General features: G+C 49.4%; 1 protein-coding gene across 1 annotated transcript in view; it reads right to left on the bottom strand.

The window, feature by feature from the left end:
* The window catches only part of SCLY (selenocysteine lyase), a 28,197-nt gene extending 13,093 nt beyond the window's left edge, over positions 1-15,104 (bottom strand). The window contains exons 1-4 of the mRNA XM_065880689.1: positions 15,016-15,104; positions 12,094-12,209; positions 6,088-6,188; positions 1,483-1,663 (exon numbers count right to left, since the gene is read on the bottom strand). Of these exons, the coding sequence (XP_065736761.1) occupies positions 1,483-1,663; positions 6,088-6,188; positions 12,094-12,209; positions 15,016-15,104 (487 nt within the window). The remainder of the gene's footprint in view (positions 1-1,482; positions 1,664-6,087; positions 6,189-12,093; positions 12,210-15,015) is intronic.
* Positions 15,105-17,852: the final 2,748 nt, after the last annotated feature.

The raw sequence follows: 17,852 nt of genomic DNA, 5'->3' as shown, positions 1-17,852 counted from the left end.
GGGAGTCAACAAATAGATGCTTGAGTTAATACACTAAGAAATGGAGATTATGTGTGTAAGTTATTAAGTATTAACGTGGACGTAATTAAAGTGATAATGCCATAACCACGAGAAAACCTGAAGGCAGACTTGAGGGGCAGCTGCCTCTGAGGAGCCGGACTGGGGGTGGCGGGGAAGAGCCTCCACTTTACAGCAATGCTTGAAGCCCTTCTGTGATCTTTAGGTGCGTGTCTATTCTTTGTAAAAACTTGTACAATTTTAAACAAGAGGCAAAATGTAACAGCAACCAATAACAATGTATTAAGTTGCCCTTTCCTGTACCTGAGACACAGAAAAACAGGCACCAGGGATTAAAAGGAAGGACAGTTTAAACAAGAAAGTTGGACATGACTGTTTTTTAGTTAGAGTGGTGCATAAAGAGAAAAACCTTTCCAGTGGTCAAAGGGGAAAAGTGGTAACAAGGCTCACAGTCAAACGGAGCAGTTTTGGCACACTCCTTTATCGTTTTGTTTTGTCTTGGTTTGGTTTTCGCGGTACGCGGGCCTCTCACTGTTGCGGCCTCTCCCGTCGCGGAGCACAGGCTCCGGACGCGCAGGCTCAGCGGCCATGGCTCACGGGCCCAGCCGTTCCGCGGCATGTGGGATCTTCCCGGACCGGGGGCACGAACCCGTGTCCCCTGCATCGGCAGGCGGACTCTCAACCACTGCGCCACCAGGGAAGCCCTCCTTTATCTTTAAGATAAGAACACTCTCGCCTGCCTCCCCTTCAGGTTTCCAGGCAGATTAGGTAAGAAGGCAAATGCTTCGTAGAAAACCAGTCTTATTCCAAGGAGAGGTCAACCCTGGCTGTCTTGGGAAAAATGTCTCTTACGTTTCCAAAAGCTAGTATCTATACCCTGTGTCTTGAGATGTCACATCACAGGACATGTGAAAGGACCAGAAGTAGCCAGGGCCACTGCCACTGCTGGGCAGAGGCTCCACGCGCCCCTCAGACTGCCTGGCCAGGTGCACCTCCCGGTGGGGCCCCAACACCACCCCCCACCTCTGCTTCCCTCACCCCGGGAGGCCCTCACCTCCTCTCTGCTGAGCTAACAGGCTCCCAGCAGGGGTGCACTTATTCTTGTTTTTACCACCAGAACTTGATGTCTACTGGATCCACTTTCTTTCTACCAGAGGGAGTGCAAGCCAAGATTCAATCATTAAAATCAAACAACGAAAAGCACGGGTTAGCATTTATAGGCATGCTATTAAGTATGCACGTATGTATCAGGTACAAGAGCCTGACGTCTCTTGCGGTGATAAACGACCAGTTCCATGCACTGGTGATTGATTTCTCCGCCAGGGAAAATCTGGAAGGACAGGCCTCGTAACCTTCTGGAAGGAACCTTCGCCACTGGGCACAGCCAGGCAGCCCAAGCGCCAGAGGGTGAATGATTCCCCCGGCCCCCCCGGGTCGCCGCACCTCAGCCGGCTGCCCACTCACCTGCCACTTGTTCTTCCACCAGGTGCTCCAGGGGCAGGCGGACGGAGTCGTGTTCCACGGTGCAGGTGACGATGTGAGGCAGGGCCCCCTCCACTGGGCTGGGACGCTCGGCCGTGTCCCCCACTGCGGCATGGATTTTGTGGAAATGTTTCACCACAGAATGGATTACTAAATTATTTGACTGCAGAGACAGAGCAGAAAAACCACTTACGAAAACCATGCTTAGGGGAGACTCAGAGTAGCAATCTCTGTCATTTGTAGTTTCCTTTGTAGCTAACACGTGAAAAGAACACAACCGAACAGAGAAACGGTCTCCAAGGAACCAGCTCCCGGGCTGCACCTTCTGAAAGGCCGAACTACAAAGATTTGGGGGTTTTCAACGTTCAAAAGTATCAGAATTCGTTTCCGGTGGATTATGCAGGCTTTTTGTTAACCAACATTATGCATTTAAAAAATTTTCTAAATCTGTCGAAAAGAATATTTTGCCCAGGCACCCATCGCTGGTGGGAATGTGAGCTGGCACAACCTCTGTTGAGGGCCATCTGGCATATCTATCAAACAGGCCCTCTGACCCAGGAAGTCTAGCTCTTGGACTTGATCCTACAGCTACACTTGTGCAGAAGCAAAATGATGGATGTAAACGGTTACTGGTCAAGTGTGCAATGACGTAACAGCAAAACCTCAGGAAACCCTTCAACGTCTATCCATAAGGGGACTTGTTCAGTGGACACCAAGCAGATGTAAAAGCACAGAGGGAACGCCCTAAGGGCTGATGCCACAGATCTCAAAGGCACGTGTTAAATGAGAAAAGGTAGCGAACGTTATATGCAGCATCATACCATGTGTATAAAAAGGGCGAGAAACACACACATTTGCTTATACATCCCCCAAATCCCTGAAGAGGTAGAAAGGGAAGGAGAAAATATATAAATCTACACACTTAATCTGTTTTTAAGGCAAAGGCTATCTCTGCAGGACTCGACAGAAACTAACAATACTGGTCTCCTGTAGGGAGAGGAAGTGGATAACTGAGGGGATGCGTGGGAGATTTTTGTTCTTAAGGACCTTTTCTCTTACTGCTAAATGCAACATACACACAGAAAAGTGTATAAAACAGAAATGTAAGTTTCATGAGGAAGTATGACAGTGAAGGCCCGAGTAACCGTGACCTGGGTCAAGACGAAAACAGGACCCACACCAGGGAACACCTCACACCCGCCCTCAATCACTGCCCCACCCCCATGCCAGCTAACCTCCACCCTGATTTGCATGGTAATCATTTCCTTGCTTTTCTTTATGCTTTTCCTTCCTAGGTAAGGATCCCTAAGTGATTTTGCTAATTTTGCCTCTTTTTGACCTTCAAATGAATGGAATTGAACTGAATTAATTTTTTTCTCAACTGAAGATCCAACCTGTTCCTGTGTCTGAAGGCGTCGCCCAGCGGGAAGGCGGTGGCTGCTGTTTGTCGGGTGCTGAGGAACCCACACACGGTCAGCGGGGTGCTCAGAGGACTGGAAAGGCACTGAGAGTCCAACAGGTGGCCCTGATGGAGGACCAGGCGGCCGACGGCAGGGCTCACCCAGGTCTGAGACGCAGCAAACCAGATGAAAGGGAGGAGACGGCCAGGATGGAAGGCTGGATGTGTCCCTCTGAAGGTGGATGGCCCTTTAAAGCCCCAGGTCACTCCCTTGCAGAAAACACAGCGACTCCTGGTCCGGAAATGAGGGCCTTCGGGGGCCGCACACCTCAGGTCGAAGCTGAGCCAACCCACCGTGAACGCGACGAAGGTGCCTGGGCCCCTCCCATGTGCCGCCTCCACCTGCAGGTACCAAAGGGCACAGGACTCCACACTGAGCGCCCAGGTGGCACTGGGAGCACAGCAGCCTCTGTCGGAACCGGTCAGTCACAACTAAAAACGTACCACGTGCCCCCAGGCCACCAGGCTCCTCAGCACCTGGCCCCAGGCAAGACCAGGACGGCCCACAGGGCAGCAGGGGCGGCCCCTTGCGGGGCACCAGGAGTCTGGTCCTGGGGGGTGGGCGGTGCCCAGGGGCCTGGCGGCAGCTCCCCTCCCCTCTGGTCAGCTTGGCTCGGCCCGGGCCCGGCTCAGCATAGCCTCTGGCTGACGCCCGCCGCTCCACACTCACGATCCCTCCGCGCTGCTGCAGCGGACTGTGTGGTACCCTTCCACCCGGGACTGCATCGGAGGTGTGAATATCGGTCCCTGCTCTTTGCAGGGACATCTGTGCTGTCGCCAGTCTCTCCTGCCTGCCCCCGCTGCCCACGTGCCCCCTTCTTCTATGGTACGTACCTGAGAGGAGCTGCTGGCTGATGGGGTGGCATGGCCTCGACTTCACGAGGTGATGCCAACCCACCTTCCAGAACGGTTTCCAGCCTACACTCCTGTCAGCACCGTGCGTGCTCACTGCTGTGCATCCTTTGTCAATACTTCTTGTCGTTGGACTTCTTAATTGTTACCATCCTGATGGGTGGGCAGAGGCAACCCATGTTGTTGCTTACCCTTGTATTCTGATCACTTAATGAGGCTGAGTACCTTCTCCCACGTAGAAACCACATGGGTTTCTCTGTGAAGTGCATATTCACTTTTCTCGCCCATTTTTCTACCATCTTCGCCCACTGTCAGGCTGGTCTTCTGATTTCCTTCAGGGTTCTCTGATGAACTACAAATTGTTTAGTGGTGGTGGTGGTGGTAGAATTTATCGACCTTTTCTTTTATGATTAAAGTTTTCTGTATTTTATCTAAGAAATCCATCTCTTCAACATCACAAAGGCCAGGCCTTGTCACGTGACAAGGACCCATCCAGGTATGGCCCTGTTTCGGGCCTCGTGTCTCTCCTGCCCTAAGACCGGCTGCCTTAATTAGTAGAACAATTCACGGTGTTCTTAATCTTGAAGAAGATTTGGCTATTCTTGGCATTGTGTATTTCCATATAAATTAGTTTGCGAGATTCCCTCAGAAAAGAGTCAGAATTTTGACTGAAGTTGCTTTGAATCTACAGATCAATCTGGAAAGAGCTGACATATTTATCATACTGAGTCTTCCCATCTGTGAACATGGTATATGCTGCATTTGTTTAGAACTTCTTTGAAGGCTCTCAGTAATGTTTCTATTCCTTTCCCAACGTGTGTGTGCGGGTGTCTTACAAAAGCTTTTTTACTAGATTTATTTCCTAAGTATTTGATATTTTTTGGTGCTCTGGTAAATACCTGTTTGTTGCTGGTACATAAAAATACAATTGATTTTTTTATCTAATAACTTTGCTGAATTTACTTACTAACTCTAATAATCTAGCTGCAGATACTCTTGGTTTTTTATGTAGACAGTCACATCACCTGTGGATGACCTTCTTCTCCAATAAGAAAATGAGATGGTGAGAATTACTAACTGAGTAGAGACCTTGACATCATCACGCTGTCACTGAGTATCTTCTATCAATTTAAAAAGAAGTACCTTTGAAATCGGGTCAAACCTCAAACTCTTTTTTTTTTTTTTTAAATTGAAGTAGAGTGGATTTACAATGTTGTGTTAGTTTCAGGTGTACAGCAAAGTGATTCCATTATATATATGTTCTTTTTCAGATTCTCTTCCATTACACATTATTACCAGATACTGAACATAGTTCCCTGTGCTGTAGAGTAGGTCCTTGTTGGTTGTCTATTTTATATAAGTAGTGTGTACCTGTTAATCCCAAACTCCTAATTTATCTCTCCCCCGTTTCCCCTTTGATAACCCTTAGTTTGTTTGCTGTGTCTGTGAGTCTATTTGTTTTGTAAATAAGTTCATTTATATCATTTTTTTAAGGTTCCACATATAAGTGATATCACATTATATTTGTCTTTCTGTCTGACTTACTTCAGTCAGTATGACAGTCTCCAGGTCCATCCATGTTGCTGCAAATGGCATTATTTCATTCTTTGTTTATGGCTGAGTAGTATTCCATTGTGTATATATATTTACACCACATCTTGATCCATTCATCTGTCCATGGACATTCAGGTTGTTCCCATGTCTTGGTTATTGTAAATAGTGCTGCTATCAACACTGGGGTGCATGTATCTTTTCGAATTAGAGTTTTTGTCTTTTCCAGATGTATGCCCAGGAGTGGGATTGCTGGGTCATACAGCAGTTCTATTTTTAGTTTTTTAAGGAACCTCCATACTGTTCTCCATAGTGGCTGCACCAATTTACATTCCTACCAACAGTGCAGAAGGGTCCTCTCTTCTCCACACCCTCTCTGCATTTATTATTTGTAGATGTTTTGATGATGGCCATTCTGATCGGAAACCTCACACTCTTAACAAGGTAAGCAAGTTAGTGGGATTCAAAGGAATGATTACAGGCCAAAACGAAGGGGAAACTCTTTATTGAAATAGCAATGCAAAGCAAATTAATTTATACGTTATGTAACAAATATCCTATCAGCCCCCTGGAATTCACTTCTAGGATAAATGTTGGCTAATTATATCAAGGACAAAGCATTACTCTTTCTTTAAAAAACAATAATACCAAGAGGCAGCCACCTTCTACTTTTAAAAAAAAATAACTTACAGCTAAAAAAACATGAGACTGTTGAGACTGTTTACCTCTGTGCCCCCGGAAGTGAAGATCATATCCTGAGGCCTCCCACCTATCATCTTGGCAAGGTTTTCCCGAGCTGCGTTGATAATCTCCTTGGCCTTCCTACCTTGAGGGACCAAAGTGGAAATTCATTAACTTTGCTTCACCAAGTCCAATCAACACATGTTTAAAAGAACAACCAGACATGAAGGAGTGAGAGATCTGAGTGGGCAGTTCTAAGACAAAACGCGCTCCACTAACGTGAGCTACAACCAGAAATCACTCGGCGAAGGGGCAGCTGTAAGATGTCAGCAAATCAGGGAAAACTACTGAGATTTCAGTAACTTAGTAAGAGCCAGAGACAAATATGGGAGGATGCCTGGGAACCCTAAAGTTCCTGAGACATGGTTTTCTTCTTACCGGATGCTACGGAAGAGGGGAAGCTGTGGCCATCTGCCTTGCTTCCCATCTGTCAAGACAGGAGAATGAAAGGATGGGATAATTTGCTTAAGATCACGCTGCAAAACAACAAAAATAAGCAAAAATAGAACTTGTGACTCCTCGACACAAAGCCCAATGCCATATGTCATACTGCCAGTCCCCTAGGTAATGAGAAAGGTCACCGCCTCAGGGACACGTTTGCTTTCAAACAGCTGCTAGGAGCCCAGCTACTCCCAGTTTCACTGGAGAGCAGGAAAACAGGAACCAAACTTCATGCGGCAGAGAAGGAGATGCTCTGGGATGGGAATTCTGAGAATTTTGATGGCCATTTTGAGTCTGTAGACCAGTAGACTCCAAACGTTTTTGACTATTCAGTTCTATTTATAAAAAAACTTTTTTGAGCAGGTACCACTAAAATAAACAAATAAATAATAAAACATACGTAAAAATAGAAATGTAAAAAGATGTGGTAAAAATAAATATACAAAGTAATCCACACGCTCCTTAAGACTATTGCGTAGGTTCTAATTACAAGCAATGAAGGTCTGGGGTGTCTAGGAAACCCAGTCCTTTCAACCAGTGATACTTTAAAAGACTGCAGTAAATGTCAATCAGTTTGGGCAGGACCCTGGCCTGGTCCACTGTTAGCTCCTCCTGAGTGCCGCTCAAAGCCCGTCCACCAGCTCACGGCCCACTCTTCTTCCAGGATTCTGCTGAGAAGCCCCCTCTGAGGGGATGCTGGGCTGATCCCACAGCAGCAGGTCCCCTGCCCATGCCCCACTGCCCTTCCCAAGACAATCGGGTGGCCCATGTGGCATGTAGCCCCCAGAGCCTGTTTCGATGCGCCTGTAGACCTTCATATAAGCATTTCACAGGGTTTTCTTTTTCCTTTTCAAAAATGGGTTTCATAATCTACAAACTGGTTTGTAAAAACTTCCCTTTCCACTTATCGACAAGTCTTGGAGACCCTTCTACACAAGGATTCGGGGGGCTACCTCACCACTGTGATGTACCTATTGGAACAGTTAAAATGAAGAGACTGGCCAGTCCAAGTGCTCAGGAGGATGTGGAGAAAACGAAACTCTCAATCACATCAGTGGAAACAAACTGGTACAAGCACTTTGGAGATAGCACAGCAGTTCCTTACTAAGTCAAACTTACACCTCCCATCTGACCCTGCCGTTCTGCTCCTAGGTGTTTAGGGTAAACAGTGTTTACCCAAGAAAAAAGAAGGTGATGTCCACAACTTGTACATCAACACACGCCCAAAATGCCAACCCAGACCTTGTTCTGGACGCCACTCACCCTACCTGGATGTCCAACAGGCATCTGAAACTACACACATTCAAAGCTGGATGTCTGGGGGCTTCCCTGGTGGTGCAGTGGTTAAGAACCTGCCTGCCAAGGCAGGGGACACGGGTTCAAGCCCTGGTCCGGGAAGATCCCACACGCCGCTGAGCAACTAAGCCCGTGCGCCACAACTACTGAGCCCACGTGCCACAACTACTGAGCCCACGTGCCACAACTACTGAAGCGTGCACGCCTAGAGCCCGTGCTCTGCAACAAGAGAAGCCACCGCGATGAGAAGCCCGCGCACCGCAACGAAGAGTAGCCCCCGCTCGCCGCAACTAGAGAAAGCCCGTGCGCAGCAACGAAGACCCAATGCAGCCAAAAATAATAAATAATAAATTTAAAAACAAAAACAAACAAACAAAGCTGAATGCCTGCCTCCCTCCCCTCAAACTGGCTCCTTTCTCAAAGGCTCCCAGCCTTTCCTTTCTCAGTAAGTAAATGGCATCTCAGTCCTTCCAGGGGACCAGGGTGAAAGCCCGTCTTTCTCCTACCCCATCACCCAACCCATTATCAAATCCTGTAGGATGTGCCGTCAAAAATATCCAGAATCCAACCCCACCTCCCCCTGTCCCAGCCACCAGCTGAGTCAAGGCCACTGCTGGGATATTCCCCTGGCATGACCCCAACTCCACGGACCCCACTGTGGTCCATTCTCCACAAAGTGGCCAAAGTAATGCCTTGAAAACCCAACAATTCTTTGTGCTCTGTGCTTTTCCCTCACCGGGAACAATGCTCGGCACACAGTAGGTACTCAACCAATATTGGTTAAATCACCTGTGTTCAAAGTGTGGTGTGGGGAACTCTGGGGGTCCAGAAAGTCAAAACTATTTTCATAATAATACTGAGACATCATTTGCCTTTTTTACACCCATTTTCTCACAGGTATATAAGGAAGCCCTCCAGAGGCTACGTGATGTGAATATTGCAATGGACTGGATACAGAGCCAGGTATGGGACCCAAACGTCTTCTATTTATCCAGACCTTGAAGATTTTCAAACATGTACAACAGTGCCGTTCTTCTCACTAAATTTGTTCTGCTTTGGAAAAGATAGTTTCTTTTTCATAAAAAAAAAGTTAACATGTTATGAATTTATTATTGTTACCTTTAATGAATAGATATGTAACTATTTAAAGTGTTTTAGTGTTAAGTTCTGATATGGCAAATATCTACAGACAAAGCATGCATAAGCAGAGGCTCTTTGGGGTCCTTAATACGTTTCCAGAGTGTGGGGTCCCGTGAGTGACCTCAGTTATGTTACCCCTCTGCTCAGGCCCTCCAGACGCACTCCACTCCAGGCCCAAGAGAGCCAGCCCTCACCTCACAGTGGCCTCCACAGCCCAGCGTGGCACTGCCCCCAAACCCCTGGGACCCCCGAACCCCCTGCTGTCACCCACAGCCCTCTGCCTGCAGTGCCTCCCCAGGTGTCCCCTCCTCATGTCTGCAAACGTATGTCATCCGAGAGTAGGGTCATCCTCCGTGAAGCGGGGCCCCTCCCCCAGAACTGTGTGCCCTTCATCGGCTTCACTGCTCCCCACAGGGCCTTGTCCACCTCACACACCTGCATCTGTAACTGCCCTGCCTGCCGCCCCTCACAAGAGCAGGACCTTTGCCTGTTGGCTGTCCCACCCACCAGGCACAGAGTAAGCGCCCTCCAGGCAAGTTGAGTGGACGGCTCATGGGGGAGGACCAGAGCCCTTGAAGGTGAGCCCCAGACACCTGGGGAAAAGGCCCTAGGGAATCCCTGACAGCAGCAGGAGGGGTGATGGTGGGAAAACCCCAGAACCCAGGGCTAGGAGAGCTGGGTTCCATCTGGGGACCAGCCCGAGATGCTGCAGGCCGCTGGCCCACTCTGAGAGCGGATGCCCTCAGCTGTGAACCTGAGCCCCGATCCCCACCCACCATGCAGGTTCTCACTAATAAGAAAAGTGGGTGCGTGCGAGAGCACCGTCAACCTAACTCACTGTACACACAGTGACACCCTCCCCGCATTTCCACAGCCAGAGGCACCCACCAGCGCTGGGGGGTGAGCCAGGGAACGTCATAGCACGGCGTGTGTACTGCCGTGTCAGCTAAGAAAGAGTTCTGAAGAGACAAAAGCTTGGCTTTAGTAAAGTTTTCTTCTCATTACACTAGGCATGCTGATTGTAGAGGAATTAAATACCATGATACAAAAAGAAAATACTCAAAACCTCCTGCCATGCCGCTACTCCAAGATAACTGCGGTGGGAGCATCTGGTGCGCGTCCCATCTGTGTTGGGGCCGCCCTTGCTGCCACTCTCCCTCCCTACCACGGAGGCATTTTCAGCTGGAACACATCTTAATTAAGGCCACATTTAAATGAAGAAAGTCTTAGATGAGTTAAGAATTTAGAGCCCATTTCCCAACTTCCACTGCAACCGAAATGCCAACGCGTGGCCATGGGACCAACCTCTGGCAATGGGTTATAGGCCAGAGTGGTACTTGCAACTTCCAGAAGGGTCTCTGAAGGACTCAGGCAGCCCTTTCTCCTCCTCTTTCTCTCCGTCCCACAGGCTGGACTGCTTACATGATGGCTTGAACTGCGGGAGCCATCTTGACCCCAAGGGGCAGGTGCATGTTAAAGATGGAAGAAGTTCTAAGATAGAAGGAGCTGCATCTCTGGTAGTGGCTGAGCAGCCACATGGGCCCTGGACCGTGAGAGAAATAAATTTCAAGCTGTTTAATCTACAGTTATTTGGGAGTTTCTCACAGCAAAACTATACATCTGCCATACTTGCTCTATATAATTTTTTCTTGGGTGGTGGGCAGGGGAATCAATCACACTGCACATTTATAACGTGCATTTTCCACTTGGGCCAAATACTGCAACTCTCCTCCTAGGTCGTCAATACAGTCCACACCATTGCTTTAAGGGTGACCAGAACTCACGCCAGGGCCTCTGCCCACTTATGTGATCCATCCGTGACTGATGGACACTGAGGCTATAAACGAGGTAGTAAAAAACATCTCGGGTTTCTAAACTCTGCCCATACCGCCTTAATATTGGCCTTAAAACAGATTACCCTCCAAGGGATTATTATCATTATTAAATCATAATATTGTGAAAATAATTAAACCATTCTATCATACAGGTGATTTTTTCTTTCTTTCCTTTTTTTTTTTTTCTTTTCCATTTCTACCTGAGTGTCAACAGAGAATTACTGCAATGCATTTTTAGTTATGGTTCTTAATTTGTGGAAACAAAGGCTGTCAAGGCAACATGCAATCCACAGACAGACAGGCTTCATCAGGTCTAGAAGGGTTATTTCTCCCTGAGGGTTATTCCTAAATTTCTTCATGATAAATGCTTTTTATTAGCACTTGACTGTTCTCTGGATTCTCCAGTTTTATGCGTCAGAAACTTCAGTTTCACTAGAGGAAAGATTAGCTACAAGGCAACGTCCAGAAGATTAGCCAGAATACATGTATAAGATAAACCAACAACACAGTTAATGAATGACTAGTATCTGATTTTGCAAAAGCTTTTAGTTATCAAGCTGTGAAGTTTTGAATAAGCAAACCGACATGAAAACCCACAAAAGTCTATAAATTTGTACACAGGCATTGCTAAATCCTAGGGCGTAGCAGTAGTCTCAAAGTTATTTTAGTTCATCAGTGATCCACAGTTAAGATAGTTTATCTTCATTATCCCTGATAAAGCATTAAATAAGAAGACACAGCTTCAGCTCACTGTCTGAAAGACACAACGTGACTCTGCCACGTAACTCCTGATTTGAAGCAAATTCTTTTCCAAGACCTCCAGTTTAATGCTCTACATTAAAACAAGAATAAACGAGAAACATATAAGAATATTTATAATTGAAGAATTTGACAGTAATTTTTATTTTTAAAAAAAGACCAGGATTCTATGTGATCCTGATGTTGTAAAAGATCTATTTTGCAAATTTTGTAATAGTGGACTGAGACAGATACGTGACAGGGTTTTAATAGGTACTGTCACTACAAACAATTCTTAATAAGACAGCTTTTTCATCTGGGAAAGGAAGACAGGAGAGTATGTTAAAGATGAAAGATTATGGTATCAACAAGGCTCAAATTTGGACTTCTCAGGAAAAAACTACCCAAAATTACAGCTAAAGATTTGCAGTTAACAGAAAATCTATTCAAAATCGAGTCATCCCATGTGGGATTCTCTAATTTCTCTAAGAGTACCTCTGCCCCCCACGTCTCTGATCTGTGTGTGTCTTCTAGAATTACCTGCCGGGTAAGGGCTGCTGGGATTTCCCCAGGCTTCCTGCATGGCTTCAGTCATGGCCTGGATGACTTCTGGCTCCAGGGGGGTGGTTGCATTATAGTCCATATACACTTTCCTGCTGGAGAGAAAATAAAGACGTGCCTATTAGGGAAAAGAAGGTGAAATCTGGAAGCACAGCTGCACCCTGTCTATCGTAGCAACAGGAGCAAATAATTCAAGGTTGGGGTGCTTCTCTGCATTTACATGTGCCAGATTCTACAAGCTCAGAAATTTCCACATCTTCATTACTTATGGAAAATGTATACATGTTTTCCAACCATCTATCAATAGTATTTGCTAGTTTCCTTTATCACTGTTAGGAAATTGTCCCTTTGGACTTTCAAAACTTTTTTCCACCGCTTGGTAGGAGGGGTGGTCCGCTGGGCCTGGGCTACCTACCTGACTCCGACCTTCCTCCTGAGGGAAGCAGGGGAACCTTGCAGTCCCAGGGAGCCGCACATTCCTCAGGGCTTTTTCCCTGGTTTTTCAACTTCACCACTTCACCAGTAGTTTTCCTTTATTTCCCTGCAGTGCCTGCGATGGCGTGAGGCTCGGGTGATCTAGGCGCCCACTGCTCCCCCCCGCCCGCTTCCCTGAGATGCAGTCTCCTCTGTGGGGTGGGGGGCCTGTGCAGGCTTGCTTCTCCTCCCTTTGCACTTTCCGTTTTCTTTGCCTAGAATGACCACACTGACACCCCCACCTTACTTTTTAGGTCTTTGCTCCAACTTGACCTTCTTGTGAGGCAAACTGGGCTCTAAATAAAATTGCAGCCACCCATGCCCTCCTCCCCAGGGCTGTGCCCCCTGGCACCCCGTTTCTCCAAGGCACCCCATCATCTAACACACTAGACTTGCTCCTTGTTTATTCTCTGTCTCAACAGAAAGTAACAGAACAGCAGCTCCGCAAGCTCCCGTTTTCCTCCCAGCTCTGTCGCCAACACTGAGGACAACGGCTGGCGCAGAGTAGGGGCTTGACTTATAAGGTGACAAATGTCACAGAAAGTGCACAGCCCCTGAAAGATCCCTAAGTGAAACTTATCCGTATATCTTTTTACCAGTAACAAAAACTTTCAGAAACTTTCAGGAATATGTCATGGTAGGCAATCCTGCCAGATACCATTAATTATTTTACCTGACTTTAAAATCAGCAATAGCATTTAAACCAATCCACATGAAAATTCAAACACAATTACCAATGGCGGCTGTTAAAACACAGGTTCTTTAACCCATGGAGTGTTTTTTTTTTGGCCGCGCCTTGCAGCATGTGGGATCTTAGTTCCCCGACCAGGGATCAAACCCATGGCCACTGCAATGGCAGTGAGGACTCTTAACCACTGGACCACCAGGGAAGTCCCCCCCATGGAGTGTTTTAATGCAGCATCTTGTCTCTAAGATGCCCAAGCACAAGGCTCTGGGGCTTGGGAAGTCTGAGCAGCCATCCTTGGCCACCCGGGTATTAGGAATCCCTGGAACCTGTTGAGTCTTAAATCTGCATGTGCCCCTAACTCTGCTCTCACTTCCAATGATAAGTATTCCACAATTACTCAAACTACTAGTGACCACAGCTCTTCAATCTCCTGCTTGGCTGAGTTAATTCAAGGCTTGAATTTCAGAACACTTCAGAGATTTCTCTGCCCCATTATTTGTTACTTCTTTAAAGTGCTATCAATATTGCACGGGAAAGCTAAACTTTATTAGGTTCATAACCAAAAAGAAAAAGGCATCACGAATCTCTTCTCCACTCGGTACATTTTCCCAGCTCCCTTTTCTCAGTTCCAAGCAAATGAGACCTAATGAAAGACATGGCAGATTTAGGGCTGGACCCACATTTTAAAGACACACACCCGTTCCTCATACTCAGGTAGAGAGGATTACCCCTCCTACCCAGAAAGTATTTAACAAAGTCCTGGATTGAGGGTGAAGACTCACAAACAAACAAAGATGCATTTCCCCCGCCCAGGGGAAGGTCCCAGCAGGCTGGAACAGCTCTGTGGGCTGCAGTGCCCCCCTGTCTTCACCCCCACTCTGCCAGGTGCTCAGGCCAGCAGCCTCGGGGCATCCTTCTTAACCCTACCTCTCCCCTACTCGGAGGACGCTTCAGCAACCGCCGGGTTTATTCTCAGTACAAACCCTTCTCCCGCCACCCCTGCCACCACTGCCGTCCACACCGCCTCTCCCTCCTCGATTGTGACAAAAGGTTCCCAACTGGCTTCCCTGCTTCCTGCAACCCCTACTCCCTACAAAGCAGCCAGAAGGATTCCTTTAAAATGTAAAGTAGTAATTTGTAATATAATTAAATGACGTCACTCCCCTCTCAAACCTCCAGGACACCCCAAGTCCTTCCTGGGCTCTGCGGCTCTGCTCGCGGACAGCTGCCCCAAGCCCCTCCGCTCCGCAGTCCTCGCTGCCCTGGACCCCAAGGGCTCGTTCCTGCCCTCGGGGCCTTTGCTGCGGTTTCCTCTTCCCCGCGCGCTCGCTCCCAGAACTTGTGCGGCTCACACCTGGATGTCACTCAGGTTTTAGCCCAAGCGTCACCTCCCCGGAGCCCTTCGCAGGCCACGCCTCGCATCCGCTCGTCCTCCCAGCGCTCATCCTCCCAGCGCTCATCCCTGCTTTAGGCCTCCCGCGCGGACAGCCGGGCGGCGCTGCGTCCCCGCGCGGACCCTCATGCCCGCGAGAGACCGGCCTGCTGGCGGCCCCTCTCCTGGAAGGACCCCTCCCCTGGAAGGACCCCTCCCCTGGAAAGTGACCACCAGCTGGCCGCCCCCTTCCTCGGGGAGTGACCACCGACCGGCCGCCACCCTCAGACCTCGCCACGCGGCGCCTGGAGGGCTTCCTGGAGGAGGGCGCCGACGGCTTCCCCTGCCTTCCGCTCAAGGAGCGCACCTCTCCGGCGGGCTCTTCTCTGCTCGGCTACCAGGCTGATTCGCCGCTCGCCCCCGCGCGTCCCTGCTCCGCGGCCCTGCCGCCTCCATCCCAACCCGTCCCAGCCCGGCCGCCCAGGGCGCAGCCCCAACCGGCAGAGCATGTCACTGTCAGGAGCGCCACCGGGAGGAGGCGGGGCCGCGAGGGCCGGGGCGAGTCCGGATTGGCTGAGGTGCGCACTCCCAGCCAATCCTCGCGCTTCAGTGGCGCTCCGCTGGGAGGCGGGGCCACGGCTGCGCGCCCTCAGGTGACGGGATGGGGGCGGGGCTTCATGCGCGTCACAGGGGGCGTGGCCCCGGCGGCGGAGCGCGGGCGGAAAGGCTGTGAGCTGGCCCTGGGCGGTGAGTGGGTAGGCGGCACCGGGAACGAGGGCGGCGGGGGCCCGGGGGCGACCGGGGAGCGAGGGGTCCGCGTGCTTCCGCCCGGCTGGAGCGGGAGCCCCGGTCCTCCGAGGCCGGCGGGCCACGCCCTGCGTCACCGCTCCCGGGGGGCTCCACCATGATCCGACCCTCTGCTTGGGTGACTTTGGGTGAAATTGGGGCTCATTTCCTGCGGGTGGATCTGAGGGGTCTGGAGTGGAGGCTGTTACAGGAGCCAAGGCAAGACATGAGGAACACCAGGCCCGGGCGCAAAACGCAGGAAAGATGGATCCGGGACAGATTTAGGGAACGGGGTCTGCTGAATGTGGGGCACGCGGGAGGGTGAGGGAGGAGGATGTTGGTCCCTTTACCCTGACAGGAAGGAGCCCCGGGGCGGGGAAGGTGATGGGCTGAGTTTCCGACCTGTTGCTTTGTCTGAGAGGCAGTCAAATGGACATGTCTAGTGTATCCTGCCAACCATAACGCAAGTCAGTTGCGAAAGCGGTGAGAGAGGGCAAAGATCCAGATGCTTGAATTCTAATGAAGCCACCCACCGTCTCTTGCCCTTTTGACAAAATAACAATTTGTAAGTTTATTTGAGCCCTGAGCATGTGTCAGGCACTGTTCCAAGCGCCTTTCCTGTATTCACTAGTTTCCTCTTGATAACACCCTTATCAAGTGGGTGCCTTTATCCCCGCTTTATATATGAGGAAAGTCAGGTACAGAAAAGGTCAGCATCTTGCCCAAGTTTACGCGGGGAGTAATGGAGCCAGAATTTGAATGCAGGAATGCTTTGTCAAGAAATTGAATTTTGGGGCTTCCCTGGTGGCACAGTGGTTGGGAGTCTGCCTGCCGATGCAGGGGACACGGGTTCGTACGGGTTCATGTCCCGGACCGGGAAGATCCCACATGCCGCGGAGCGGCTGGGCCCGTGAGCCATGGCCGCTGAGCCTGCGCGTCCAGAGCCTGTGCTCCGCAGGGGGAGAGGGCACAGCAGTGAGAGGCCCATGTACTGCAAAAAAAAAAAAAAAAAAAAAAGAAATTGAATTTTAATTGGATGTTTGTAGACTTGCTCAATTTTATCTCCTGTTGGGGTCCAGAAGAAGTTGTTTTTTTCCAGCTCTTCAAGTCTCCACATTCCTGGACTCCTTATTTCCTTTCATTCTTGCTTGCAAACCGAGCTCATTTCTTGCCAAATGCGGCCAGGAGCAAAGGACACACCAACATTTAAGAAGCAAATAGAGGGCTTCCCTGGTGGCCCAATGGTTAAGAATCCACTTGCTAATGCAGGGGTCACGGGTTCGAGCCCTGGTCCAGGAAGATCCCACATGCCGCGGAGCAACTAAGCCCACGCGCCACAACTACTGAGGCTGCACTCTAGAGCCCGCGAGCCACAACTCCTGAAGCCTGGGCGCTGAGAACTGTGCTCTGCAACAAGAGAAGCCACCACAATGAGAAGCCCTCGCACCGCAAGGAAGAGCAGCTCCTGCTCGCCGAACTAGAGAAAGCCCACGGGCAGCAACGAAGACCCAGCGCAGCCAAAATAAATTTTAAAAATATCCTTTCGAATTAGAAAAATAATAATAATAATAAAGAAGCAAATAGACACACAGAAGATCAAGGCCAGTGAAAAGAGGAGGAAAGGAAAGGGAATGAAAGAAGAGTGTCAAAATACAGAAGGTAGTGTATGCAGCTGAGAGGAAAGCTGAAGTGTCTGCTGATAACTCGGTAGTCAATCGGGAGACACTGATGGTTTCAGCGAGAGGAATTTCAGTAGAGCAGTGGTGGGGGAGGGGTGATGCAGAGCCGAGGAAAGAACAGGACAAGAAAGGGTGGAGAAGGCAGGCAGCTCTTCAAAAGGGGGAGGAAGGAGGTCAAAGGGGTACAAGATGAAGGGGAAATGTTTTAGAGACTGAGCATGTTTATAGCTGACGGGAGGTCGCTAACAAGGAAGCTGAAGATAGAAAGAAGAGGTGAAGTCCTGGAGGCAGTGAGCGGGCATGAGGGCAAGAGCAAAGGTGGGGGGCACGTTTCATTCTCTAAGTCTATATGGAAGGCTGTAAGGGTGGGAGCTGGAGGGGCCCAGGGACCACTGACAAGGGGGTTGATTCATCTCCAGCCCCCCTTGGACCAGTTAGGCAGCGGTTAGAGGGTTTGTGTTTCCAGGTGGATATAGTGAGTGTAGTGGTGAAGTCAGAGACAAGACAGCGCCCCATGTGGCTGGCGATGCCCACACACAGAGGACCAGTGGCCTCTTCACTCTTCCTAAAAGCGGTAGCAGCCACCACGATTCCAAGTGGGCTGGTCAAACAGATGCAACAGGTACCCTAACAGGGTGTCTTAATTACAAAACCAGTGCCCAATAAAGACCAAACATTTGAGGAATGCCATCTCCATGGAAATGAGGTAGGAAATGCACCAAACAGCTCACACCTAAGG

Source organism: Phocoena phocoena, chromosome 7 (assembly GCF_963924675.1).
Source record: "Phocoena phocoena chromosome 7, mPhoPho1.1, whole genome shotgun sequence".
Taxonomy (NCBI): domain Eukaryota; kingdom Metazoa; phylum Chordata; class Mammalia; order Artiodactyla; family Phocoenidae; genus Phocoena; species Phocoena phocoena.
The sequence above is the reverse complement of the archived record's forward strand: the minus strand, read 5'-3'. Positions and strand labels throughout refer to the sequence as shown.